The sequence below is a fragment of the Bubalus bubalis genome, chromosome 2 (assembly GCF_019923935.1).
Source record: "Bubalus bubalis isolate 160015118507 breed Murrah chromosome 2, NDDB_SH_1, whole genome shotgun sequence".
NCBI lineage: Eukaryota > Metazoa > Chordata > Mammalia > Artiodactyla > Bovidae > Bubalus > Bubalus bubalis.
The window spans coordinates 12608049-12635549 of record NC_059158.1 but is presented as its reverse complement, the minus strand read 5'-3'; the positions used below and the strand labels follow the sequence as shown (position 1 = coordinate 12635549).

General features: G+C 37.9%; 1 protein-coding gene across 8 annotated transcripts in view; it reads left to right on the top strand.

The window, feature by feature from the left end:
* NUP153 (nucleoporin 153) overlaps positions 1-27501 on the top strand; it is an 80767-nt gene that overhangs the window by 35736 nt on the left and 17530 nt on the right. For all 8 annotated transcript variants that reach the window (XM_044927539.2, XM_044927536.2, XM_044927532.2 and 5 more), the window contains exons 9-17: positions 1501-1647; positions 4574-4626; positions 4913-5039; positions 10014-10151; positions 10769-10867; positions 12524-12611; positions 16914-17039; positions 20156-20776; positions 23579-23776. In XM_044927539.2, the coding sequence (XP_044783474.2) occupies positions 1501-1647; positions 4574-4626; positions 4913-5039; positions 10014-10151; positions 10769-10867; positions 12524-12611; positions 16914-17039; positions 20156-20776; positions 23579-23776 (1597 nt within the window). The remainder of the gene's footprint in view (positions 1-1500; positions 1648-4573; positions 4627-4912; positions 5040-10013; positions 10152-10768; positions 10868-12523; positions 12612-16913; positions 17040-20155; positions 20777-23578; positions 23777-27501) is intronic.

Below are 27501 nucleotides of genomic sequence, written 5' to 3'. Positions count from 1 at the left end.
AGTATCCTGCCCTGGGGAATTCCATAGACTGTATAGTCCGTTGGGTCGCAAAGACTTTCCCTTTCAGACATTTGTAATAAAGCAAGAGGGAATTCATTATTGGCTGCTGTAATGGGATTAAGTTAAGCCATTATCTGCTTTTCTAAATATCAGATTGTTTAAAAAGAAGTAAAATTTTAAAATTGTGTCATAAGAGAAGTTTTCATCAACAAAAATTTTATTAGTGATTGAGTATAGTATAAGTTGATGGGGTTGCAAGAGTCTGACACAAGTGAACGACGACAACAATAGTTTCAGTAAACTTTTGGTAGCGATGCTAGGAAATAAAAAGGCCAGGATACAGTATTGTTGTTCAGGTTTCACAGTTGCAATCAAAACAGTCTACAAAATAGACTTTCTCATTGAATTGTAGGATCACATTTGTGATGAGGATTTAGGGAAGAGCTAGGGACTAGATGGAGGCTTTGCCCTGGAAACCAACATTGTTCACAGCTGCTGCTGGGTGAAAGGACTGTATTCATAGTATTACAATCTTTGGACAAAGTAGAAGCTCTTGGCTTTATAGTCATCTCACACCAACTGGAGTTTTGCTGTGTTTCAGTGTACCAAAAGACGTTGACATAACACTTGTGTTCTTCGATAACAAAGCCAGTTCATCTTAAGATTTGGAATTCTTCACCGTGCTTTACTAATTAGACTTAAATTGTAAAGACTTGGTTTTTAAATAACAATGGAGGAAAGTTTATTTGGAGAGATTTGCACACATTTTAAGCAATTAAAGTTTTCATAGCTGCTGCTGCTAAGTCGCTTCAGTTATGTCTGACTCTGTGCGACCCCATAGATGGCAGCCCACCAGGCTCCCCCGTCCCTGGGATTCGCCAGGCAAGAACACTGGAATGGGCTGCCATTTCCTTCTCCAATGCATGAAAGTGAAAAGTGAAAGTGAAATCGCTCAGTCATGTCCGACTCTTAGCGACCCCATGGACTATAGCCTACCAGGCTCCTCCATCCATGGGATTCTCCAGGCAAAAGTACTGGAGTGGGTCGCCTAGTTAAATATTTATAAGTGAAGAAAATATAGATAGTAATTTGGGGAAAATGTGGCAAAATCAATTTTGGTTCATATATTTGAAATTCATCCTGTAAAAGCTTAGAGTATTCAGAATGCTCTGCAGAAGTTTCCTTGTGTGTGTCACGTGTGTGTGAAAAGTCATTAAGTTTAGAATAAAATAGTTGGTGAAACCATTTTGAAAGTATATGTATATATAGGTATATGTCTAAATAAATTAGTACTTACATAGATTAATAATATAAATGTTAATACACATTCGTTTACTTTTAGTTTTTCCTCTTAGTGTTTGTTTGCACCCACTGTGTATTTCTCTAGAACTAGGTAGTCATAGTCTCTAGGTTATATTAGCTGTTGTCAAGTAATTTTTAGACATGCGTGGCTGGTATATGAAAATAAAAGTTTGTCTTTGATTTCTGCCTCTCTCTAAGATGGACTCTCAGTACCCCCCTGTTCAGAGACTCATGATCCCAAAGCCAGTTTCCATAGCAGCAAATCGAACTGTTTATTTTAAACCATCTTTGACTCCATCTGGTGAATTAAGGAAGACTAATCAAAGAATAGATAAAAAGTACAGTGTGAGTATGTGTTTATTTTCACTAGTCTTTGAGTATTGATTAAAATAAATAAGAACACATTGTAAAGCACAATTATTTACTATTGCAGTCTAGCAACTAGATAATGCATGAAGTTTGTGAATTAGTGATTATGAATTGGTATGGCTTTTAATGGTTGACACCTTGGTCATATAGTGTTTACTAGCAAGCATTGTTTATATTAAATAATTTTGCCACATTACCTTTATTTGTGTGTTTTGTCTGCGTTGTTGAGCTATTTGAAAATTTCAGATATCATGACTGTTCACCCAGAGTACTTTGGTATACTATATGATACACTAATATCTCCTATGTTACCATGTTTAAGAAAGTTAATGTCAGTTCCTTCCTAATATTACCTAATAATCTAGTTCATATGTTGTTTATAGCTGCTGCTTTTTTGCCACTGCTCAGCTTGTGTGATCTTAATTCCCCAACCAGGGATTGAACCCTGGGGCTCTGGCAGTAAAAGTACCGAGTCCTAACCACTGGACAGCCAGGGAATTCCCTATAGCTGCTTTTTTGAGCCGGTATCCAAACAAGTATATTACTTGTGGTTTTGTCTTTCTAGACCTCAAATCTTTACCCTCGCCACACTGTTTTTATTCTTATATTACTTCTGTATTGAGATGTGATTCTCATACCTTGCCATTCACCTTAGAGTTTATAGCTCAGTGGATTTAGTGCATTTACAGTTGTTCGTCTGTGTCACTAGTCAGTTTCAGAACATTCTCATCGTCCTCTCCCCCACATCTCATATCCATTAGTAGTCACTTCCCACCCCTCCACCTCCAGCCTGATGCAGCTATTTATCTTTCTCTTTAGATTTACTTATCTGGACATTGCGTATATATGAAATCTTAAAATAAGTAGTTCTTAGTGTTTGGCTTATTTCATATTTTCATCATTAGCATAATGTTTTTAGGTTCACCTCATATCAGAACATTGTTCCTTTTTATTGCTGAATAATATTTCATTGTTTAGATGTAGCGATTTTGTTTATCCATTCATCAGTTGAGGGACATTTGGGTCCTTTTCACTTTTTCACTGTAATGAATAATACTGCAATGAACTTTGATACAAGTGCCAGTTTTTTTGTGGACATCGATATTCATTTCTCTTGGGTCTTAATACCTTGGAGTAGAATTGCTAGGCACATTGGTATTTGAAAAGGCCAGATCATTTGTCTTCTACTTTCTCTCATATCCTGGGTCTTTCTGTTTTCCTGTGTCATTTAACTAAAGTGTGTTCTTTTTCCATTTATAAAACATCTTCCTATTTGTGCCTTTGTTGGTTTAAGCTCATTGAATCTTCACGACAACTCAATTTCTTGAAAAATTTCAAACTTAAATCGAGAGAATAGTACAGTACAGTATTTACCTATTTGCTTTAACTTGACTCACCAGTCTTTAACATTTTGTCATATTTGCTTTATCAGACTTTAAAAAAATAATTTGAACATAATTTTGGACTTGAATGAAAAATCTTAAGAAGTCCACATTTTACTACATTTCCTTTATCTTTTTCTGTTTCTACAAACAAGAAATTCCCTCACATACCTGAAGTTACCCAAACCAGAAAGAAACTTATCATCAATACAATACTGTTAATTGCAAATTTTGTTAAGATGCCAGTTGTCCCATAAGAACAAAAATGGAAGATCATGTCTTAAATTTGTCAAATCTCTTTTTTATCTCCTTTAGTCTAGAACAGTTTTTTTGGTTTTGTGGGGGTTTGTTTTTGGTATTTCATAACATTGATATTTCTGAAGGAGTACAAGGATGTTTGTTTCCTCATGATTAGATTCTGGTTGGAGAAGGAAATGGCAACCCACTCCAGTGTTCTTACCTGGAGAACCCCAGGGACCGGGGAACCTGGTGGGCTGCCATCTGTGGGATCGCACAGAGTCGGACACGACTGAAGCGACTTAGCAGCAGCAGCAGCAGATTCTGGTTAGGCACTTTCGGTAGTCATACCACAGAACAAACTCGGAACTCTTCTCAGTGTCGTATTATCGGGCAGTTTCTGCCAGTTCGTCCCGCACTGATGCTGTGATCAGCAGTTTAGGTGGCATCAGTGGGATTTCTTCACTGTGAAATTGCTAGTATTGTACCTTGTATAACTAATAAGATAACTTTGAGAGTATAAATATCCTTTTTACCCACCACTGTTAGCAGTTTTGATGATATTTGCCTGAATCTTTTATTTGTAGATGCCAAATGGTGGTTTTCTAATTCTACTATTTCTTCTATCTTTATGAAGTTGGTTTTCTACTGTAGGAAGTTTTCTCTATGTATGTATTTCTCTATGTATTTATTTAAGTCAGTGTGAATTCTTAAATTTGATAAGATTGTAATCTTTTATTAGGATTATTTATTTTGATGTTCACTGTCCCATATTTGGCCTTTGAACTGGCTCATGTCCTTTTAATATTTTCACATCATTTTTCAAGCACTTAGTTGCTTTTTAATATTATAAAACAAACCAGGCTCATCTTGTGAGTTTTCAGCCCCAGCCCTGAAATCAGCCAGTTCTCCAAGGAACCCTGATTCCTTTAGATGGAAGAACTCTTTAAGTTGCAGAGAATCATTTCAAAAGGACCATCAGTGTAAATTTGATTGCACATTTAATAGGCCATAAGTAAAAGTATTTGTGTGGTTGATAATGTGTATTAAATTTGTATGCTACAGTTTTGTTTAAAAGGCAGTTGTGCTTATTATCAGTTTGTATATAATCACACTGTAACTCTTGGTCATCATTCAGGTGACAGGGTATGAGTTGTAGATTTTAAAATTCATTAAACAACTGTCAAATTCCTGACACCAAATATTAAAGTTCACAGATAAAAAGGTGGTGTTAAAATTAAATAAGCAGCTATATAAATATGTTATATTCCTTTTTTTTTTAGACTGATTATGAAAAAAATACAACACCAGGACAAAATAGAGAGCAACAAGAAAGGTATTGTCATCTTTATAGTGAAGCTTCTTTATATTTTTTGTAAGGCCTATATTTGATTTGTATTTGCCTTCTTGAAGATTAAGAAGTTTAAAGAAATAGAAACTACACATAGAAATCTACACACATAGAAAACTACACATAGAAATCTGTGAGCTTTTAAAATCACTTTCAGCTGAACGTTTATTTTCTTAATTGGCAGTTTGTTTTTTTTTTTTTTAGTATTAATTAACAAGTTATGGACCAGAGTAATATATCATTTGTTTTAATTTTCTTTTTCTTTGCCTAGTGGCTTTTCTTATCCAAATTTCAGTATGTCTGCAGCCAATGGTTTATCTCCTGGAGTAGGTGGTGGAGGTGGCAAGATGAGGCGCGAGAGAACACGTGTTGTGGCATCTAAACCTCAAGAGAAGGAGGTAAGGTTATACTCTTTGACATATATTTTGAAGTATCTTAATACCTTGAAGTTTATTATTAAAAGTTTTGATGCGGTGATGAGGGACCCACCTGGAGGTCCCTTGGAAGGATGAGGTTAGGGGAGACCCAGCATAGGAATTATCTACCATTGAAACAATTCCTTAAAAGTGTGTGTATGTTTTAAACTATCAGGCTTTTTAAACCATCTTCACTGTGACCTAATCTAATACCTTAAATTTCTTGGGTATCACTAGTCTAAAGCCATAATTTTTCAAATAAAACTATAGCAATTGAAATTATTTGACCCTTGAAATACTATTATGTAGTTAGGTTTTGCCCATTCCTGAAACATGATGTGTTTGTCTCATGGGCCTTTTCCTTATTATTTGTAAAATAGATCAGTCTTGCAAAAAATAGCAGGTTTTCTCTGTTACGTATTTATCCAGTATGAAGACTCAGCACAGCCCATTGTGCAGGTGCATTTGGGTTGATTGCTGTACACGCCAGTGTGAGCATATATGCACATCTCCCCCAGTACACATGTAGGACTTTCTCCAGGCTACTTGTCTGGGAATGGAATTGTTGGATTGTGGGGGATGATACACATCTTGCCTTATTGCTCTTCAGGGTACTTTTACAGTTTAATGCTTCCACATAACAGTAGGTAGATCTGGTTTTCCTTTATTTTTTTACCAGTACTTGATTTTTTTTTTTTTCTTTTTAATATTAATGTTATGAATGTGAAGTGGTATGCCATTGGATTTTTAATTTGCATTTCCTTCTTTACTAGGGTGAGGAGACATCTTTTTGTGAGTTTCTTGGCCATTTTGTGTTTTCTCTTGATCCATTTTTTTCCCCTTTGGGTTATTTCTTTTACTGGGAAGAATTCTTTATGTATACTGAACATGAAAGTTTGAAAACGATAAGGACTCACTGAAGATTGGTTAAATTAACTTTCCTGTCTAGGTTGCACTGTATATTTTCTAACTACATTGAGTTGCATCTGGGTCCATTTCAGTCTTCTGTAAATCAGTTTCAGCCTGGCTAAATCTTTGAAGTTATATGTACATCGTACTTTGATTTGTGCTTTTTTTCTAATTGAAATTGTATTTGTGACTTTCTCATTGACCCATGAGGAATTAGGAGTATGTTTTTAGGTTTTTAAGTAGGAGGTCTTCTGTTGACTGTGAAATTAATGTTTTGATTGAAATTGCTCTGTGTGTGTGTGTGTGTTTCCTTCGTGTCTATTGGTATTTTGTTTTGCAGCCTTGCTTAGAGTGACAGGTCTGTGTTTTTCTTTTCTATTTTTTTTTAATCTCCCCTTTTCCAGTATGAGTCCTGCGCTTGTGCCTCTCTGACTTATCAGAAGCTTGACTTTGGCAGTTTGGGCTTTCTGCCATATGCCTGTTGGGTTCTGATATTTGAGATCATGCTGGGGACCTTGGCTCAGTTACAGGTCTTGAGACTTTGCCCTTAGGTTCTACTTGTTGCTGTGCTAGAGTGTGGGGAAGGGAGGGGATGTATTACTGCATTACAACATCTTAAAAATAAAGTTGATCATGTAGCATATAAAATTTTGTACTTAGAAAATTTTTCTTTTCTGCTTGAAACTCTTTATGTAGATTTGATTCATTACATTTAGAAAATGAGTTATTTGCCTTGCCCGTGTATACATAACAAAGTGAGTATCTCATTCATAAAGGATTAGATAGTTCTTTAGAAAAGCTTTTATATTTCTTGGTAAAATGTGTGGCCCCACCTTCTAAAAGTTTATCCTGATAAGAGGAAAGCATTAGCTTGGTTTAGTGTTTACCAGGTGACAGATTGGGAGTTTTATTTCCCTTTAGTTTCTGTTTTTAAAGATACAATTTCTAAGATCTTCAGCTGTAGCTTAGACTGATCTATATAGCTCAGTTTTAGCTGTCTTGCAGATAGATATGTGTTTAATATAACTTTGCTGTTTTGAGACATTTGATGGGTTAAAAATTTGTTGACTTTTACTATCTGGTTTACTAAATGTGAGGAGTTTTATGAAAATCAAAGCCCCTTTATCACCTTCTCCCTTCTCTGGACCCCCTCTCCATTCCTGCCCACTGCTGGTTTTGCACCCCAGGATGCCTCCCCTGACCTGTCTGTCCCTGCTTTGTTCCACTCTCAAGTTACAGTCTCCAAATTTCTGAGGAAAGAGATACTAATAATGAGTGGCTGCCCAAGTTGGTTGCCTAGTCTGTGGGGTTTTTTTCCCCCAAACTTTTCATTTTATATTGGAATACTGCTGATCTACATTATGTTGGGATAGTCTCAGGTAGACAGCAACAGTAGACATGAAGTCCTGAGGTTATATGATATATGTTTAACTTTTTAAGTAACTGACAGACTTACTTTCCCCAAAGTAACTGTAACAGCAATGGATGGGGCTTTTGTTACTCTACATCTTTATCAATAGTTGATTGTCATCTTCTAAATTTTAGCCATTCTGCTTTGTGTATGACGATGTCTCATTGTAATTTTAATTTGCCTTTCCCTCTTGCTTAATATTTTGTTCTTGTTTATGTGTTTATTGGCCATAATATCTTCCTTTGAGGAGTGTTAATTTAGAACTTTTGGTCTTTTAAAAATAGGGTTGTCTTACTATTATTGAGTTGTAGGAACTCTATAAATTTTAGATCCAAGTACTTTGTCAAGATACGTGTCTTACAAATATTTTCTCTCCGTCTTGACTTGCCTATTCCTTTTCCTAACAGTATCTTCTGATTAGCAGATGTTCTAACTTTTATGAAGTCTGAACTTAAACATTTTCCCATTATATTTACTGTTTGTATCCTAAGAAACCTATCTCTGTCTACAAAAAAAGTCTTCCTGTGTTTTCCTCTAGAAGATTTATAGTGGTGTTTCTGTGAGAAGATTTTCCTAGTTTTCTTTTTGATTTCGTATATGATCCATAGATTATTTAGAAGTGGATTTAGTCATGGTTTTAATGTTTTGAAATGTCTTGAGACTTGTATTGTAGCCCAGCACATGGTCTGCTTGTTGAGTCTTGCCCATTGTGTATTCTCTGGTGGTTGAGTGTCAGATAAGATGACTGATAATAATTCTAACATCATCTTTGTTCTTACTGAATTTTGCGGGGAGTAGGGAAGGGAGGTATGTGTCTAGTAAATTGTTGAGATATGAGTTAAAAGTTGTCAGCTTTTACTTGGTGAATTTGTCTTTTTCCTGTTAATTATATCAGTTTTTGCTTGTTTATCTTGAGGCCCTCATTGGCGTGTACACCTTATCTATGGTGGCCTCTCAATAATTTACCCCTTTTAATATTACTAAATGTCCTTTAAAAAAGTCTTTGGAAATATTCTTTGTCTTGAAATCTACTTTATCTGGTATTTAATATAGCCAGCCACTCTGATACTAAAATATGCGTTCTTAAAGTTACTATTTGCAAGTTAAATTTTTGTCCATCCATTAACTTCCAATCTGCTTATCTGTCTTTATGTTTAATGTAAGTAAATCTCTTACAGACAGCATGTAATTGAGTCTTGCTTGCCCTTTTTTTTATTTTCTAATTGGCATTTTTGCTTATAAATAACATAATTACTGGTATGGTTGGATTAAGGTCTACCTTTTTTTATTTTCTATTTTCCCCATTTTTTTATTTCTCTCTCGTTCTTTTTGAAAGCTTCCTGCTTTTGGGTTAATTGGGTATTTCTTAGCATTCCATTTTAATTATTTGTTGGTTTTATATCTCTGACCCTTCTCATAATTTACACAGTCCTCTTGGGATTATGGTGTCTTTTAACTTTTTAAATTCTACTTTGTGTTAATATTGATCATTTCCTATAAGATTTAAGAATCTTGTAACTTTATAGTTTGATTTACCACCGCCTTTTCCTTGGTATTTTATGCTATATATCATTTATATTACATTTAGATACGCTGTAAATCCACAGTACATTTTTGCTTTACATACTTAATGTGTATTTTAAAGAAACTAAGAGGAAGAGAAGTTTACTCACATATTCTCCACTTCTTCCAGAAATCTAAATCTCCATTTGGTGTCATTTCCCTTCACCCTGAAGAACCTGTAGAGCAGGTTTTAGTTTTGTTTTATCCAAGTGCCTTTATTATACACCTGTAGTTTACACAGATTTGCTCTGCCAGAGATTTGGAGAGTTTATATGCAGACTTGGGACTCCCCTTCTGTGGCACTTCATCTCCCCTTATTTTCTAGCTACTGTGGTCACCCTAGTCTGTCCTTTGAATGCCTCAATCAACAGATTGGCAGTTTTCTTTGAATTTCAACTGTCCAACTGGCACCAACTCAAAGAGGACAAGAAACTTCTCCCTTCTTCTCAGTATCGTCTTCCCTCCAATATCTACTTGCTTTTGGTTGCTTTCTAATGTTTTCAGATGGTTGTTTTTAATATATTGTCAAGCATCTATAATTGTTACTTGTCAGAGCATTGGTTAAATACAAGGTCTTCCACCATTAGCGGAAGTGGAACTCAATTTTTGTCTTAAACTCAAATTTTGTTTTAATATGGGTCATTTGAGACGAGTGGAGATCTTTGCTTACATTGAAATAAAAACTGAAGCAGTTCACCAAACTCATCAGTACTGATGTTTAGAATGCTGATGTTACATGCCAAGACCAGAAGTGACTTTGTTTCATATTTAAACCACAACTCTGATATGTTAAATTTTTTTTTTTTTTTTTCATTTTCACCAGCTAAGAAATTGGTACTGAGGACAGATAGGTTCACAAAGTCACATTTCTGGCTGGTGGCACAGCTGGGATTCAAATCTTGTTTAGTTTTTTCTTATTCAAGAGCCTACATTGTTAACACTGCATACTGCTACCTTGTCCCTGTTTATTCTGAATTTACATGTAACTCTATCTGTTCTAGCTGAAAATATGTTGATACAACAGAATGACACAAAAGATGAAATTTGTCATTATAAAATATGTTGTGTTTTAGGAAGTGGAAGTACCAGTATTACCGAAAATCTCTCTACCCATCACCAGTTCTTCACTGCCTACCTTCAATTTTAGTTCTTCTGTGATCACAACTTCCTCTCCATCACCCATTAGTCCTTCACAATCATTAACAAATAAGGTAAAAAAAAATGTTGTACCATAGAGGTGCTTTTTGTTTTTTCTTTATTTTAAAAAAACTAACCTGATTAAATCAGTGCTTAATTTTCACTGTGGGAATTAACAACTCAGAAATTTGAGAAAAACTGAAATAGCATTGGCTTTTTAAAAAAATGTACATCATAATGGGAACATTCTTCAATTCTTATGAATGTATTGTAAGTCTGTTTTCAAACAATATTTCCATTGAACATACTTTATTTTTGGTTAATAATGAATTTCTGCTTTTTTAAAAAATTTCTTAAGTAGGATTAACATCTTTAATCTGCTTCTAAAATTTGTTTGCTTTTTTCCTGACTTTTACTTTTTCTGAACATTTTCTTATAGATGTTTATTTTTCTCCCTTAAGTAATTATCTCTCTCCAAGATTATGTATATTCCTCTTTGAAGAGGAAGCCAAATCTTACAACAGTTTCATGTTGAGTAGTTTTCAGAAGTTAAAAGTGATTTTTTTTAATTTAAAAGGGAAAAAAATGCTTTTGGCTTCTTTGTAATTAATTTGCTTACGGTCTATTTCACTGCCAATTTCTTTTTCTAAAAAGCTTTTTGTGTCATTTCTTTAATAATTTGAAAAACCAGGTACAAGTGACCTCTCCAAACAGCACTGGCAGCCCCTTGTTTAGATTTTCATCTCCAATTGTAAAATCTACTGAGTCAGATGTACTACCTCCGTCATCTGTAAGTAGCAAGCAAAGAGTGTTGCATATTGATTGATTCCAAAGGCATACTGTATTTTTAAGCTGTAATATACAATTGGTGGTAAGAAATGCCATTTTTCTTACCAAAAAAATTCCAATGTACAGAAAACTTTGAACATCTATACACAAAATACATGTGTATGTGTATATGTATGCATCTTGTCATGTACCATTTGGAAGTTAGGATGGAGATATTTTGGTATCCTTAATTTTCTTTGTATCCCCTAAGAAAAAAGATACTTCTTTGCACACCCATAATACAGTTGTCATACCCCAAAAAATGTAACATGATGTTAATAGTAACATAGTGTGCACATTCAGATTTACCCATCAGCCTCAGACTCTCATTTAATTGCTGTTTTGTTTCTCTTGGTACTGGATCCAGTTACAATTAAGACTTAGCAGCTAAGTCATATTGCATTTAGTTAGCATGTCTCTTGGATTGGTTTTAATCTAGAAAAGTTGGAAGGTTTTATGTGCCACTATATATTTGTTTCTTCATAGTAAATATTTTGAGTAAGAGTGGTATATAAGTTGGAGACTTCCTTGGTGGCCAGTGGCTGGGACCCCGCCTGCCAGCCTGCAGCCCCTCCACCCAGTGCAGAGGGCCCAGGCTCGGTCCCTGGTTGGAGAACTGGATCCCACATAGCACAACTGAAACCCGGCACAGCTAAATACATAAATATTTTAAAAAAACAGTACATAAATTTGATGTTCTAGTTGCCCCATCTCTATTTGGCATGTGTATCATTTAAACATGTTCAGTTCAGTTCAGTCGCTCAGTTGTGTCCGACTCTTTGCGACCCCATGAATCGCAGCACGCCAGGCCTCCCTGTCTATAACCAACTCCCGGCTTTCACTCAGACTCACGTCCATCGAGTCAGTGATGCCATCCAGCCATCTCATCCTCTGTCGTCCCCTTTTCTTCCTGCCCCCAATCCCTCCCAGCATCAGAGTCTTTTCCAATGAGTCAACTCTTCGCATGAGGTGGCCAAAGTACTGGAGTTTCAGCTTTAGCATCATTCCCTCCAAAGAAATCCCAGGGCTAATCTCCTTCAGAATGGACTGGTTGGAACTCCTTGCAGTCCAAGGGACTCTCAAGAGTCTTCTCCAACACCACAGTTCAAAAGCATCAATTCTTCGGCACTCAGCCATCTTCACAGTCCAACTCTCACATCCATACGTGACCACTGGAAGAAGCATAGCCTTGACTAGACATGTTACCTTCTGTTTTTTTACTGTGTCCTTGGCTTGTTTTCTGTTACAACTACATGTTCCAGATTATTTTGTAATTTCCCTGCCAAATGCCTGAAATCTACTCCATGTCCATGAAGTCTCATACATTTTATTAGGAAATGGCATTTAGAAACCTGAAAGTGGGCATCAGGAATACATTATTATTTTATGTAATGCTTTGAATGAAAAAATGCTTTAGAAATTTAAAATGCTCTTGTTAAACTAGGACACACCATTCATTATAAGAAGTACACCGATTTTAGAGATTTAAAATAGGAAAAACTGTGACTCTTAGAATATGTGAAATCCAGTATACTTTTTTGACTTGAAATAGAGCTTTATATTTGATGGATTGTTTGAAGCTAAATGGACAGTTAAAGGACACCTTCTCTCTCTACAGATTGGATTTACATTTAGTGTGCCTGTGGCAAAAACAGCAGAGCTTTCTGGCTCTAGTAGTGTTTCAGAAACAATTACAAGCAGTTCAGGTAAGACACTTTTTCTCATAATATTTTACATAAAAATAGGTTAATATTTCAAATCACTTCTTTTACCTTTGGCCATTCTTGTAAATGCTTTTATGTGAATATAATTAGCTCCCTAAATGTGAATAAGTTACAGCTTGTGAAGGGGATGGTCACAATAGCAAATTTATCCAGTTTAATCCCCAAAAAATGACAGTTTATTATAAATGAAATCTCAGTATAGGAAATTCAAGGGTGTTCCACACTGTAATTACAGTGGATTCCATTTCTGGGTTTCTCTTGAGTTCACAAGCATTTTTATGTATAAGGATTATATCAGCCTCTGCAGACAGTAGTAGCACATAATTTCTCAAAAAATGGGCTATTTCTCAAAAAATTATCTATCTGAATAGATAATTAGACCATAGGAATTCGCTGTGGTGGTCATGATGTGTGCTCTCAAGTATTGGGTGCTTGGGGAATGAAGAATCATCTGGGCTAAACTGCTCAGGTCAAGAATTGAGAGGAAGGGCTTTTCCCCCAACAAACAGCAAATACAAGACAACAAGAGGAAAAGCCTGATGCACTTTGAAAATAGCAAATAGTTTGTCATGAGATTGAGAGGTAGCTTTAAGTTCTAAAGATTCTTGAGTGCTATGCTAAATAATTGAATTTTAATTTGAATGATAGGAAAACACTGCATGATTTTTTACACTCTGGGGGGCGGGGTGTGAGATGGTTCCTTGCAGTAACAGCAGTGTGTTGAGGGGGTGTGGGTGGGAGAGGGGTATTATGGACTGAGATATCAGTTATGGAGCTGTTGCCTTATTCAGAAGTGTTTCTTTGACTATCTGCTGAGTTTGGGAATCTTAAAAAACTAGATCTTCCCTCATAGATAGATTAAAAAAAAAAAATTCAGAATATCAAAGAACCAGGACCCCAAGCTGAGAAGATCTTTGGTTTGTATGGTCTGGAAGACAAGAGTATAGGTTCTGTAAGTAGCACAGAATAAGAATTTGACTGGTATGTTTGCAGTCTTAACTTCTGTTGAATAAAACAGCCCTGTGTAAGAGAAAGTAACAAGTATATTTCAGGTGTACTTAACATATGAGTTTTTTTTCTTTAATGTTACTGTGAATTCAAGAAGGAATAAACCTATTCAAATTTCATTTTCATGCCTGGTTATGAGGGAAAGGCATTAAAATGCTTCCATTTTTACCAATGCTTTACTAATCATCCCTGAATGAGTAACAGTTTGTTAAAACAACTTTTGTGTTTCATTACATGTGGGGAAATTACTCAAGAATTTTTAAGACGTGTATTTTAAGTAGTATATATAGAATTGTTCTTATATTGACATCTCTGTTTCTTACCACTTTGGTAAGCTGATTTGAAAAGCTGATTGAAAATTGGAAGTCATGGTTAATTACTGTATGATAGGAGCTAATTTTCACATTATCTTTTTCCATCTCTTTGAGTACACTGGAAGAAATCCTTAAAATTTACCTTAAATTCTAAAAGCAATTCAATTTTGACTGTAAAGGAATATAGAATGTGATAATGAATAAAAGCCGATTTTTCTTTATTTTGACACAGTTGTAAGAAGTAGGTATGGTGTTTTGGTTTTTGCACATTTTTATTATTGAGGTGAAATTGAGATAAGATAATAATCATGGGCTTCTCTAGTGGCTCAGTGGTAAAGAACCCGCCTGCCAATACAGCAGACACAGGTTCGATCCTTGAGAAGATTCCCTGGAGAAGGAAATGGCGTTTGCCTGGGAAACCCCCATGGACACAGGAGCCTGGCGGGCTACATACAGTCCATGGGGTTGCAGAGTCAGACGTGACTTAGTGACTAAACAATGACAGGAATGAAGTTGATCATTTAAAGGGAAAAATTGAGTGCTGGTTACTACATGCACAGAGTTGTGCAGTCACCACCTTTAATTAGTACAAAACATGTTTATCTCTCCTGAAAGGAAGTACCCACTAACCAGTTTTTCTCCATTTCCTGTTCCCCCTAACTGCTGGCAACTAGTAATCCATGTTCTATTTCTGTGTATTCACCTGTTCTGGAATCATACAGTGTGACTTTCTGCATCTGGCTTCTCTCAGGTTTTCAAGGTTCGTTTGTGTCGTAATGTGTACTGTTAACATCATTCCTTTGTGGCTGAATGACGCTCCGCTCTTTTGATATACCATAACTTATCTGTTTATTTGTTGGTGGACATCTGGGTCATTCCACCTTTTGACTGTTGTGAATAGTGTTGCTAATAAAGGTACGTGTACTTATATTTGTTTCAATACTGGCTTCCGTACTTGAGAGGATGTACCTAGGAATGGAATTGACAGGTCAGATGGTAGTCCTACATTTAACTTTTTGAGTAATTAATAAAACTTCTTCTCAGCAGCCAGCCTGTTCACATTCCCACCAGCAGGACTCTCCACGTTCTCACCATGCTTATTCTTTTCCGTTTTTTGATGATAGCCGTCCTAGTGGGTATGAAGCGATGCTTCGTTGTGGTTTTGATTTGCATTTATTTCCCTGAGGACTGTGTTTAGTTTTCGTTTTTCTTTTTAATGGAGAAAGATTTATTGCAGGACCAAGCAAGGACGATGGATGGCTTGTGCTTTAAAAACTTGAACTCGTGTTTAGCATCTTCTCATGTGCTTTTGGCCTTTTACATATCTTTTTGGGAGAAATGTCTGTTTAAGTCCTTTGCCCATTTTTTAAATTGGTTTCTCTTTGTGTTGCTGAGTTACTGGCCTTTTTGTATAGTCTGGATACTAGATCTTTATCAGGTATGTGATTTGCAAGTATTTTTTTCCTGTTCAGTTGATTGTCTTGTCACTTTCTTATGTCCTTGGATGCACAGAGATTTCTAATTTTAGTGAAGTTTAGTTTTTTTTTCTTGTGCTTTTGGTGTCCTAAGAATTCATTGTCATGGTCATGAAGATGTACCTCCTAGGTTTTCTTTTCAAGAGTTTTATGGTTTTAGTTCTCTTGTTTAGATCATCAATCCATTTTGAATTAATTTTTGCTCATGATGTGAAGTAAGGGTAGATAGGTTTTCTTGAACTGCTTTACCCATTACTACTAAATTGGTGAAAACTTAAAAAAACCTGGTTATTTATACTTTTGAAAATTTCAGGCATTCTTAGAAATAGAATAGTAGACTGAATCCCCAGATACACTTTACTGAGCTTCAGCCTTTGCCATTTTGTGACCAGTCCTGTTTCTCCCACCTTCACTCCTCCGCTCACACACACAGATGCAACCGTCAGGTAATTTTCAAACAATACTTCATCTGTAAACAGAAACACTCCCCCTTAAAAATGTGTTGACAAAATGATTATTGTACTCACAATGTAGAGTATTTTAAGCATAAGAACATTATACTTATTTTAAGTATATGTTCATTTTAGCAAGTTTGGGAAACAAAAAGTAACAGCATTACTCTAGATGGAAACAGGCACAATCTTCTGGACTTTCTAACCTACTCTTTCCTGTAACTGTTCTTCTGAGAATGATTTTTGTGGCTGCATAGCATTCCATCATGTCAGTGTTCTGTAATTTATGTAGCTAGTTTATCGCGTATTTATCATTCAGGTTTTCAGCATAATAACTGACAGGTATTTTCAATCATAGGGTGAATTTTTAGAAGAAGTATCTGACTTAATCATTTTTAAAAGCTTTAAACATTTTAAAAACTTCTAAAAATTATTTTTGACTGCACTGGGTCTTCTTTGCTGCACATGGACTTTCTGTAGTTCCGGCAAGCAGGGGCTGCTCTCTGCTTCTCATCTCGGTGGCTTCTCTGTTGGGGGAGCACAGGCTCTGGGGGGCGCAGGCTTCAGGAGGTGTGGTTCGTGGGCTTACTTACCCCAGGGCATGTGGAATCTTCCTGGACCAAGGAATCGAACCCATGTTCCCTGCATCGGCAGGCTGATTCCTAACCACTGGACCACCAGGAAAGTCTGAATGTTGTTTTTAAATCAGTTTAAAGTTTCTGTATAATCAAGGCGTATTTCATACAGTGTTTGAGCTTGTCCCAGTGGCCATATCCTCTGTAAGACTTGTTTTGATTTTCTTGATTACTGGTGAACTCATTGACTCTTATCATTATAGTGGATCTATAACGGACTCATTTGTAGATTATGTATAGTTTATATATTTTTACTGTTTTGGAGGAGAGATGTACAATCCTTTGTTGTTCATTATCTTTGTGTTATGGTAATTTTTTTTAAGAAGTTGATTGAAAGATCTTTCTAATGCATTTAACTTGCTTTTTCTTGTAATATCTTTTACAATTACAAAAATTACAGCTCAAGATACCACTGCAATAAACAGTACAAGCTGTAAGAAGAAGCAAGATGAAGATTGCGAGAGCCCTTTCAGAGTGGCGAAAACCCTGAAAGAAGGAAGTGTCTTAGATGTTCTGAAGAGCCCTGGTGAGATGCCCTTGAGATAGTCAAATCTTAATTATAAAATCATGATTTCATCTCAGTATCGTTTGTTACACTTTGTTGTACTTCAGGCTTTTAAAAAATGGTGTCTTGTCTTTTGAATGTAGTGATAGTTCCGGTGTAAATTTTTTAGGCGAAAGACCTTAGAAACTATTCCTTTAGAATTCAGGGACTGCACTAAAATGGAATCTCTAAGAAGCAAGTATAGAAGGAAAAAATGTGAATTGCATGTTAATAGAGATGGACCAATAATTAGAAAAAGTAGATAAACTTGATGATATACCTGGACATGTCTCTCTCTGAGAGCACTGAACTGCCTTGTCCTCAGATTACTCCCCAGTTAATGGTGTGTATATAACAAAGCCAAGTGGAAAGAAAACATTTGCTAATTGTAACACACACAGGGTGTGTGGGGGCAGGGGGAGGGTACTACTGGAAAGGAAATAAGATATGAATGCTGGTGGGTAATATTTGAAGGTGATGAATAGAAGTAAGTGCTCAAATAGGAATGTGTTTTCAGTTTGAAAATCAGGATAGCATAATTCCAACTGGGATGTATACAATAAGAATATAAAAGGATTTATAATGTAGTAGCTCTGAAATAGTTTAGATTTATCCAGTACGTGTGTTCATGCATAGGTGAATAGGAGTTTCAGTAATAAGGTTGGCTGCTACAAGATATAGAGAGATTGGGGGGGAGGGGATTGGTGCAGCTCCCATTTTATAGATTAGTATACTGCTTACTGGAGTCTCAGTATAGATGATTTTATGCAGTTACGGGCAGAGCTCCAGAATCCTGTGCTGGGTTGAACCAAGTGGTAGTCAGAATCAAATGCATATATTATAGTCTATCATCGTAGAAGTTTCACTTTGCCTGGATCCATAATGCCCACTCCCTCTTTTAAACTGTTTCAGAAAGCAAAAACTTGGAGTAGTTATATGTTCTCTTGAGAGAAATACTAAAAATCCAAAAAAGAAAAAACTGTAACACCTTGAAGTGGTTGCTGTTAAAATTTTGCCAACTTTCCTGACTCAGGTTAATCATTAACTAAACAGTACATTGTTGTCTGTTGGGAGTAACTTAAGTATGTGGAATTGCTTTGTCTTTAGGGGAAAAATAGCTCTAGGCTGGATTATTTCTTGGTGCAACTAAAAACCTCTAACAACCTTCTGTACCATCTTTCCCTCTGTTTTTCTTTCCTTTGATTCTACAGTCTAGAGATTTTTTGGATGTATGTAGAATAAAAGTTAATTGGTCCAAAGTAAAAGGATTGAAAGGTTGTTTCTCCAAATAAAGTATAGCTCGAGTGAATCAATTAAATGATACCACAAACCTTTCCTCATTATTTCATGATTCTACGTGTATACCTTCAGTTCAGTTCAGTGGCTCAGTCATGTCTGACCCTTTGCGACGCCATGGACTGTAGCCTGCCAAGTTCCTCTGTCCATGGAATTCTCCAAGCAAGAATACTGGAGTGCTTAGCCATTCCCTTCCTGGATCTTCCTGACCCAGGGATCAAACCTGGGTCTCCTGCATTGGCAGGCGGATTCTTTACCATCAGAGCCACCTGGGAAGCCCCAAGTCATAAATTAGGTATTGACTGAACTATCAATCAGTTCAGTCTCTCAGTCGTGTCCCACTCTTTGCGACCCCATGAATCGCAGCACGCCAGGCCTCCCTGTCCATCACCAACTCCCGGAATTCACTCAAACTCCTGTCCATCGAGTCGGTGATGCCATCCAGCCATCTCATCCTCTGTCGTCCCCTTCTCCTCTTGGCCCCAATCCCTCCCAGCATCAGAGTCTTTTCCAATGAGTCAACTCTCCGCATGAGGTGGCCAGAGTACTGGAGTTTCAGCTTTAGCATCATTCCTTCCAAAGAAATCCCAGGGCTGATCTCCTTCAGAATGGACTGGTTGGATCTCCTTGCAGTCCAAGGGACTCTCAAGAGTCTTCTCCAACACCACAGTTCAAAAGCATCAATTCTTCGGCGCTCAGCTTTCCTCACAGTCCAACTCTCACATCCATACGTGACCACTGGAAAAACGATAGCCTTGACTAGATGGACCTTTGTTGGCAAAGTAATGTCTCTGCTTTTTAATATGCTGTCTAGGTTGGTCATAACTTTCCTTCCAAGGAGTAAGCGTCTTTTAATTTCATGGCTGCAATCACCATCTGCAGTGATTTTGGAGCCCAAAAAAATAAAGTCTGACACTGTTTCCACTGTTTCCCATCTATTTCCCATGAAGTGATGGGACCAGATGCAACGCATGATCTTAGTTTTCTGAATGTTGAGTTTTAAGCCAATTTTTTCACTCTCTTCTTTCACTTTTATCAAGAGGCTTTTGAGTTCCTCTTCACTTTCTGCCATAAGGGTGGTGTCATCTGCATATCTGAGGTTATTGTTATTTCTCCCGGCAATCTTGATTCCAGCTTGTGCTTCTTCCAGCCCAGCGTTTCTCATGATGTACTCTGCATATAAGTTAAATAAGCTGAACTATAGTAAACTAAAATTTCTAGAGGATGATGATACACTATAAACAAAACACCTTCTGGAGAAGGAAATGGCAACCCACTCCAGTATTCTTGCCTGGGAAATCCCATGGACAGAGGAACCTGGTGGGCTACAGTCCATGGGGTCGCAAAGAGTCGGACACGACTGAGTGACTTCACTTTCACTTTCAAGAAATAAATAAATGTATTTAAAAAAATAAATAAAAAAAACAAAACAAAACACCTTCTGTAGACTTTTAACTGGGTTGTCAGTTATTAACTATGTAATTAGTACTAGAAATACAGCTTAGGTGAAAACTCATAAGTAGTTCTTGGATTTTAATAATTCTGAAATTAAGGTAAAAAATGTTTTCTCCCAGGAATAATATTACTAACAGCTGTAAGTGTATCACATTATTGAGTTGGCTGAAAAGTTTGTTTTGGGTTTTTCTGTAAGGTCTTAACGGAAAAAAACCCAAATGAACTTTTTGGCCACCCCAATATTAATTAATGTTATTAATATTTATTAACAGTAAACAGGGGAGATATTCTAATCAAAACATTAACTAATTTTTCCCCTCCCATGCCCCTCTTCCCCCCGGTTGTAGGTTTCGCATCACCGAAGGCAGATTCTCTAGCTGCTCAGCCTACCACCACAAGCCCGGTAGTTCACACAAGACCAGCAATAAGCAGCTTTTCTTCTAGTGGAACTGGGTTTGGGGAAGGTTTAAAAGCTGGGTCATCGTGGCAGTGTGATACTTGTCTACTCCAGAACAAAGGCACAGACAACAAATGCGTAGCCTGCCAAGCAACAAAATTGCTACCAAAAGATTCTGCTAAACAGACTGCAACCGGGACACCAAGTAAAAGCGGCAAAGTGACTCTTTCCACACCAGGGACGGCAGGCTTCGGAGACAAATTTAAACCAGCTGTAGGAACTTGGGATTGTGATACCTGTTTAGTGCAGAATAAACCTGAAGCGATAAAATGTGTAGCTTGTGAAACACCGAAACCGGGAACTGGTGTTAAGCGAGTCCTTACGTTGCCAGTGGCTTCAGAAAGTGCTGTAACTGTGGCTGCTTCCTCCTCCAGCTGCACTGTGACCACTGGTGCCTTAGGATTTGCAGATAAATTCAAAAGGCCCGTGGGATCTTGGGAGTGTCCAGTGTGCTGTGTTTCTAATAATGCAGAAGACAATAAGTGTGTGTCCTGTATGTCTGAGAAACCAGGTACGTTTATGGCTGTTTGGAATAATTTTGTTCATTACTTTAATAGAACATTTTAATTCTGTTCTCTGTAAAACAGCTAAGAACAACCTCAGTATTTTAGATGTTTCAGGACAAGCATTTCCTCATATGTCATAATTTTCCAAACTGTCTTGAGATGAAAATGACTTGCTTGGAACTGGCACTGCATGTTCTCTTAAGCTAGGTTGTGTGTGAAATCAGTCCAGCATTTGCTTTGACCTCTTCTTTGTTTGCACTTTTATTAGAAACTTCTGGCTCTTCGTGATCATTTTCAAAGTTGGCTGATACAGATGCAAAGGTCTTAGAACAGAGCACTCTTTCTCAAACCTTTACACAGAATAAAATACTACTCTGTCTCTTTTTCTCAAAGAGGAAGTGAGGATGGCTAGTGGTCATTTCCACAGCTAGTTTCATTAAGGAGTAGACAGTATTGTGTTATCAGAAGAGTGTGGCTGAGTACTAATGATGATACCTGTACCTGTATGTGCTATCTGCCAGAGATCCTGCAATGATCATAAATTATTAAATCGTTAATGAAAAAATACTATTGGGCAGACAGAAAAATGGAGTTAGAGTTGAATTTTTCCTGTTTCTCTGTTCAATTTTGAAAGAGTTACTGAAGATTTACACTGATCTTTAATTCATTTGGAATTAATTCACTTGACTCTGATGTTTTTGTAATGCTATTATATAATTATTTGGTACAGATACATGGTAACATAGATAACTAAATAAAACATGTTACGAGTGTCCTGGGAATTATACCTCCTATTCTTATTGCATTATTGGTGGATGCGTGGTTTTGTGTCTACAATGAAAAGCTCTTGATAGTCTAGAACCATGTCCTAACACAAGGGGTGTGCTATATTTCTGATTCCTGCTAGACATCTTTACAGGAATAAGATTTCAGAGTCTTTATTCTGAAATATCTTTCTCTTCCCATCTGGCATTCCTCATTGTCCCCTTAACAAAAAAAGAAAGCTGTTGATGGATGTCTGAGAGCAAAATTAATTGAGTTGATGGGTCACACTTATACTTTTGTTCAATCACCCGGTGGCTTTTCGGAGGATGGATTTGAAGGCTACAAAATTTGGAGACCAGAGCACAGATTAGGAAGTTGATCAATAATATAGATAGAGATAGTGGTGATATGTACTAATGAAATCAAATGGAGGGGGATAGAATAATGTGTTTAGTTGAAGATACATTAAGTTCAAGCTGCTGAAGTTGACAGATATGTGTGAGAAGACTTTTTAAGATATAAAACTGATTATAGACACTCTGGACTGGAGACACAGATTTGGGAATCATTTGCTCATAATTTTCAAATAAATGATGAGAGTAGAGGTGATGTAAGGTGAGTGAGTGAAGCAAACAGAGAGGATAGCCTAAAACTGAACTCTGCTTAGCTTAAGAGAGTAGCAGGAATAGAACTTTGAAACAGTTAATCGAGAGGAAAGACAAGAACCAAACAAGAACCACGGGATACTGGTTGCTTCTTAGGAGGATGGGTTTCAAGGGAACCAAACCAGAAGTCTCAATAAGGCTATCTGGCCACTAGAAGAGCAGTAGAAGGGTCAGAGGAAGAGAATGAAACATTGCAGAAACACATCGGGGAAGAGTTGTCATCTCACCAGGCCAGCCAGGTGCACAGTGGAACTCCCATCAAAGAGGTCGTACAGAACTGACGCCCCAAAGTATGGGTCTTGGGTGCTAATGGGAAAGACTTTGTTGGTGATTAAAATCATCAGGGTAGATGAGAGCTTGTGAGAGGGCAGTGGACCAAAGACGGCAGGATTTTATTGGTAAAGTGGAAGAGAACATACCGGTAAACCACAGAGCAGGTACCTGGGAGAATGGCAACGGCTGGAGGACATTGAGAGAAGTGGGGCTACCAGAGCGAATGGCTTTCCTTGCAACCCTGCATTTCTTCACGCAGCTGTGCCTTACTGAGCCATCCCTCCTACGCTGCTGCCTCTCCCCACGAAATTGCTAATTCTGCTTAAAAGTGTAAAGATGACCTCTGTGAATCCTTCTGTCTCGTAGTAATGTCTTCCCTGTGCGCTTGTGTAGATCATTTGTCACTCCATCTTGGTGATGGTGGTACTATGCATTTATGTTTGTTTTACTTTCCCCTTTTTATACCAGAAGCACCTTTAGAATCGACACTTTATTCATCTTGATATTCCCAGAACCTAAGAATATTACAGTGCTTAATCAATGTCTGTTAAATGGCTACGTTTTAACAAATGCCTTGAACATAGTAGGTCATGTCTACTTGAATTGCAGAGTGGATAATAGAACACTTCTGTGCAGAAATGGTTATTTCAAAGTCAGAGATCTGTGCTTTGGAATCTTGAAATTAATATGGCCATGACTGTGTATTTTATGTGTTAGGCTGTTGCCTACGATTTATAACCTGTGTTTTATAATCTGTGATGCTTAACAAAATTTGACAAATATTATTAAGGAAAATTTAGTCTTTTATGCTCTGATCTGTGAGCATCATTTAAAAAAAAAAAAAAACAAAAACCATGGCTAGTCAACCTTGTGTTTAAGAGGACACTCATCAGTGAGCAAGGTGAGTGAGAGTTGCTCATTTATAAGACTAAAAGAAATCTGAGATGTCTGGACCGTTTTTAACAAAGTGATGTTTATATTTCTGGCATTTTCTTTATCTTAATAGGAAACAGTGATAAAAATTGTTCGTTTGGACTTACATGGTGTCATGGAGATCATGACATAATGTAAATTAGAATTTTGTATTTTTACTTTGTTTTCTAGGAAGTTCAGTACCTATTTCAAGCAGCAGCACGGCCCCCCCGGTCTCCCTGTCATCCGGAGGCTGCCTGGGTTTGGACAAGTTCAAGAAACCTGAGGGAAGCTGGAACTGTGAAGTGTGCCTAGTCCAGAATAAAGCAGACTCAACCAAATGTATAGCATGTGAAACTGTAAAGTCACACACACAGCCCGAGTTCACAGGTGAGGTGTTCGTAAAGCGCCTCCTTATAAAATGAAATGATTGCACCCAGCTTTGTTTTTAAAACCATTCTTTCTTGAAAATTCTTGTAAAATGAGGTGTTGTCCTGGACTTTCAGCTCATAATCTATCTCTGAATTACCGTGTAGTTGAGTTATTTGGTGGTCAGGAGTGACGATATACATTTGCTATTTTACTAGTTTTCCTTAGAGAAGGAAAACGCTTGTTGCAGCCCACAGAAGTAATGACATGACTAAGGGTTACAGCTGGTTTGAAGAGCACTGCACTTAGATTTTAGGACATAACTAAAACTCATTTTGTAACTGTTGCCTCATGGTCTCTTTCCTATTTTCCCCACTGGTACTAATTAGTTCAGTTCAGTCGCTCAGTTGTGTCCAACTCTTTGCGACCCCATGAATCGCAGCACACCAGGCCTCCCTGTCCATCACCAACTCCAGGAGTTCACCCAAACTCAACGTCCATCGAGTCGGTGATGCCATCCAGCCATCTCATCCTCTGTCATCCCCTTCTCCTCCTGCCCCCAATCCCTCCCAGCATCAGAGTCTTTTCCACTGAGTCAGCTCTTCGCATGAGGTGGCCAAAGTACTGGAGTTTCAGCTTTAGCATCATTCCTGCCAAAGAAATCCCAGGGCTGATCTCCTTCAGAATGGACTGGTTGGATCTCCTTGCAGTCCAAGGGACTCTCAAGAGTCTTCTCCAACACCACAGTTCAAAAGCATCAATTCTTCAGCGCTCAGCCTTCTTCACAGTCCAACTGTCACATCCATACATGACCACAGGAAAAACCATAGCCTTGACTAGACGGACCTTTGTTGGCAAAGTGATGTCTCTGCTTTTGAATATGCTGTCTAGGTTGGTCATAACTTTCCTTCCAAGGAGTAAGCATCTTTTAATTTCATGGCTGCAGTCACCGTCTGCAGTGATTTTGGAGCCCAGAAAAATTAAGTCAGACACTGTTTCCACTGTTGTCCCATCTATTTCCCATGAAGTGTTGGGACCGGATGCCATGATCTTCGTTTTCTGAATGTTGAGCTTTAAGCCAACTTTGTCACTCTCCTCTTTCACTTTCATCAAGAGGCTTTTCAGTTCCTCTTCACTTTCTGCCAAAAGGGTAGTGTCATCTGCATATTTTAGGTTATTGGTATTTCTCTCGACAATCTTGATTCCAGCTTGTGCTTCTTCCAGCCCAGCGTTTCTCATGATGTACTCTGCGTATAAGTTAAATAAGCAGGTGACAATATACAGCCCTGACGTACTCCTTTTCCTATTTGGAACCAGTCTGTTGTTCCATGTCCAGTTCTAACTGTTGCTTCCTGACCTGCATACAGATTTCTCAAGAGGTAGTCAGGTGGTCTGGTATGCCCATCTCTTGAAGAATTTTCCACAGTTTATTGTGATCCACACAGTCAAAGGCTTTGGCATAGTCAATAAAGCAGAAATAGATGTTTTTCTAGAACTCTCTTGCTTTTTCCAGGATCCAGCGGATGTTGGCAATTTGATCTCTGCTTCCTCTGCCTTTTCTAAAACCAGCTTGAACATTAGGAAGTTCACGGTTCATGTATTGCTGTAGCCTGGCTTGGAGAATTTTGAGCATCACTTTACTAGCGTGTGAGATGAGTGCAATTGTGCGGTAGTTTGAGCATTCTTTGGCATTGCCTTTCTTTGGGATTGGAATGAAAACTGACCTTTTCCAGTCCTGTGGCCACTGCTGAGTTTTCCAAATTTGCTGGCATATTGAGTGCAGCACTTTCACAGCATCATCTTTCAGGATTTGAAATAGCTCAACTGGAATTCCATCACTTCCACTAGCTTTGCTCATAGTGATGCTTTCTAAGGCCCACTTAACTTCACATTCCAGGATGTCTGGCTCTAGGTCAGTGATCACACCATTGTGATTATCTGGGTTGTGAAGATCTTTTTTGTACAGTTCTTCTGTGTATTCTTGCCACCACTTCTTAATATCTTGTGCTTCTCTTAGGTCCATACCATTTCTGTCGTTTATCGAGCCCATCTTTGCATGGAATGTTGCCTTGGTATCTCGAATTTTCTTGAAGAGATCTCTAGTCTTTCCCATTCCGTTGTTTTCCTCTATTTCTTTGCATTGATCATTGAGAAAGGCTTTCTTATCTCTTCTTGCTATTCTTTGCATTCAGATGGGAATATCTTTCCTTTGCTCCTTTGCTTTTTGCTTCTCTTCTTTTCACACCTATTTGTAAGACCTCCTCAGACAGCCATTTTGCTTTTTTGCATTTCTTTTCCATGGGGATGGTCTTGATTCCTGTCTCCTGTACAATGTCACGAACCTCATTCCATAGTTCATCAGGCACTCTTTATCTATCAGATCTAGGCCCTTAAATCTGTTTCTCATTTTCACTGTATAATCATAAGGGATTTGATTTAGGTCATACCTGAATAGTCTAGTGGTTTTCCCTACTTTCTTCAATTTAAGTCTGAATTTGGCACTAAGGAGTTCATGATCTGAGCCACAGTCAGCTCCCTGTCTTGTTTTTTGCTGACTGTATAGAACTTCTCCATCTTCAGCTGCAAAGAATATAATTTCAGTGTTGACCATCTGGTGATGTCCATGTATAGAGTCTCCTCTTGTGTTGTTGGAAGAGGGTGTTTGCTATGACCACTGCATTTTCTTGGCAGAACTCTATTAGTCTTTGCCCTCCTTCATTCCGTATTCCAAGGCCCAATTTGCCTGTTACTCCAGGTGTTTCTTGACTTCCTACTTTTGCATTCCAGTCCCCTATAATGAAAAGAACATGTTTTTTGGGTGTTAGTTCTAAAAGGTCTTGTAGGTCTTCATAGAACCATTCAACTTCAGCTTCTTCAGTGTTACTGCTTGGGGCATAGGCTTGGATCACCGTGATATTGAATGGTTTGCCTTGGAAACAAACAGAGATCATTCTGTCGTTTTTGAGACTGCATCCAAGTACTGCATTTCGGACTCTTTGGTTGACCGTGATGGCTACTCCATTTCTTCTGAGGGATTCCTGCCCACAGTAGTGGATGTAATGGTCATCCGAGTTAAAGTCACCCATTCCAGTCCATTTTAATTCTCTGATTCCTAGAATGTCGACATTCACTCTTGCCATCTCTTGTTTGACCACTTCCAATTTGCCTTGATTTATGGACCTGACATTCCAGGTTCCTATGCAATATTGCTCTTGACAGCATCAGACCTTGCTTCTATCACCAGTCGCATCCACAACTGGGTATTGTTTTTGTTTTGGCTCCCTCCCTTCACTCTTTCTGGAGTTATTTCTCCACTGATCTCCAGTAGCATATTGGGCACCTACTGACCTGGGGAGTTCCTCTTTCAGTATCCTATCATTTTGCCTTTTCATACTGTTCATGGGGTTCTCAAGGCAAGAATACCGAAGTGGTTTGCCATTCCCCTCTCCAGTGGACCACATTCTGTCAGATCTCCACCATGACCCGCCCGTCTTGGGTTGCCCCACAGGCATGGCTTAGTTTCATGGAGTTAGACAAGGCTGTGGTCCTAGTGTGATTAGATTGACTAGTTTTCTGTGAGTATGGTTTCCGTGTGTCTGCCCTCTGATGCCCTCTTGCAACACCCACCGTCTTACTTGGGTTTCTCTTACCTTGGGCGTGGGGTATCTCTTCACGGCTCCTCCAGCAAAGTGCAGCCTCTGCTCCTTACATTGGACGAGGGGTATCTCCTCACCGTCGCCCTTCCT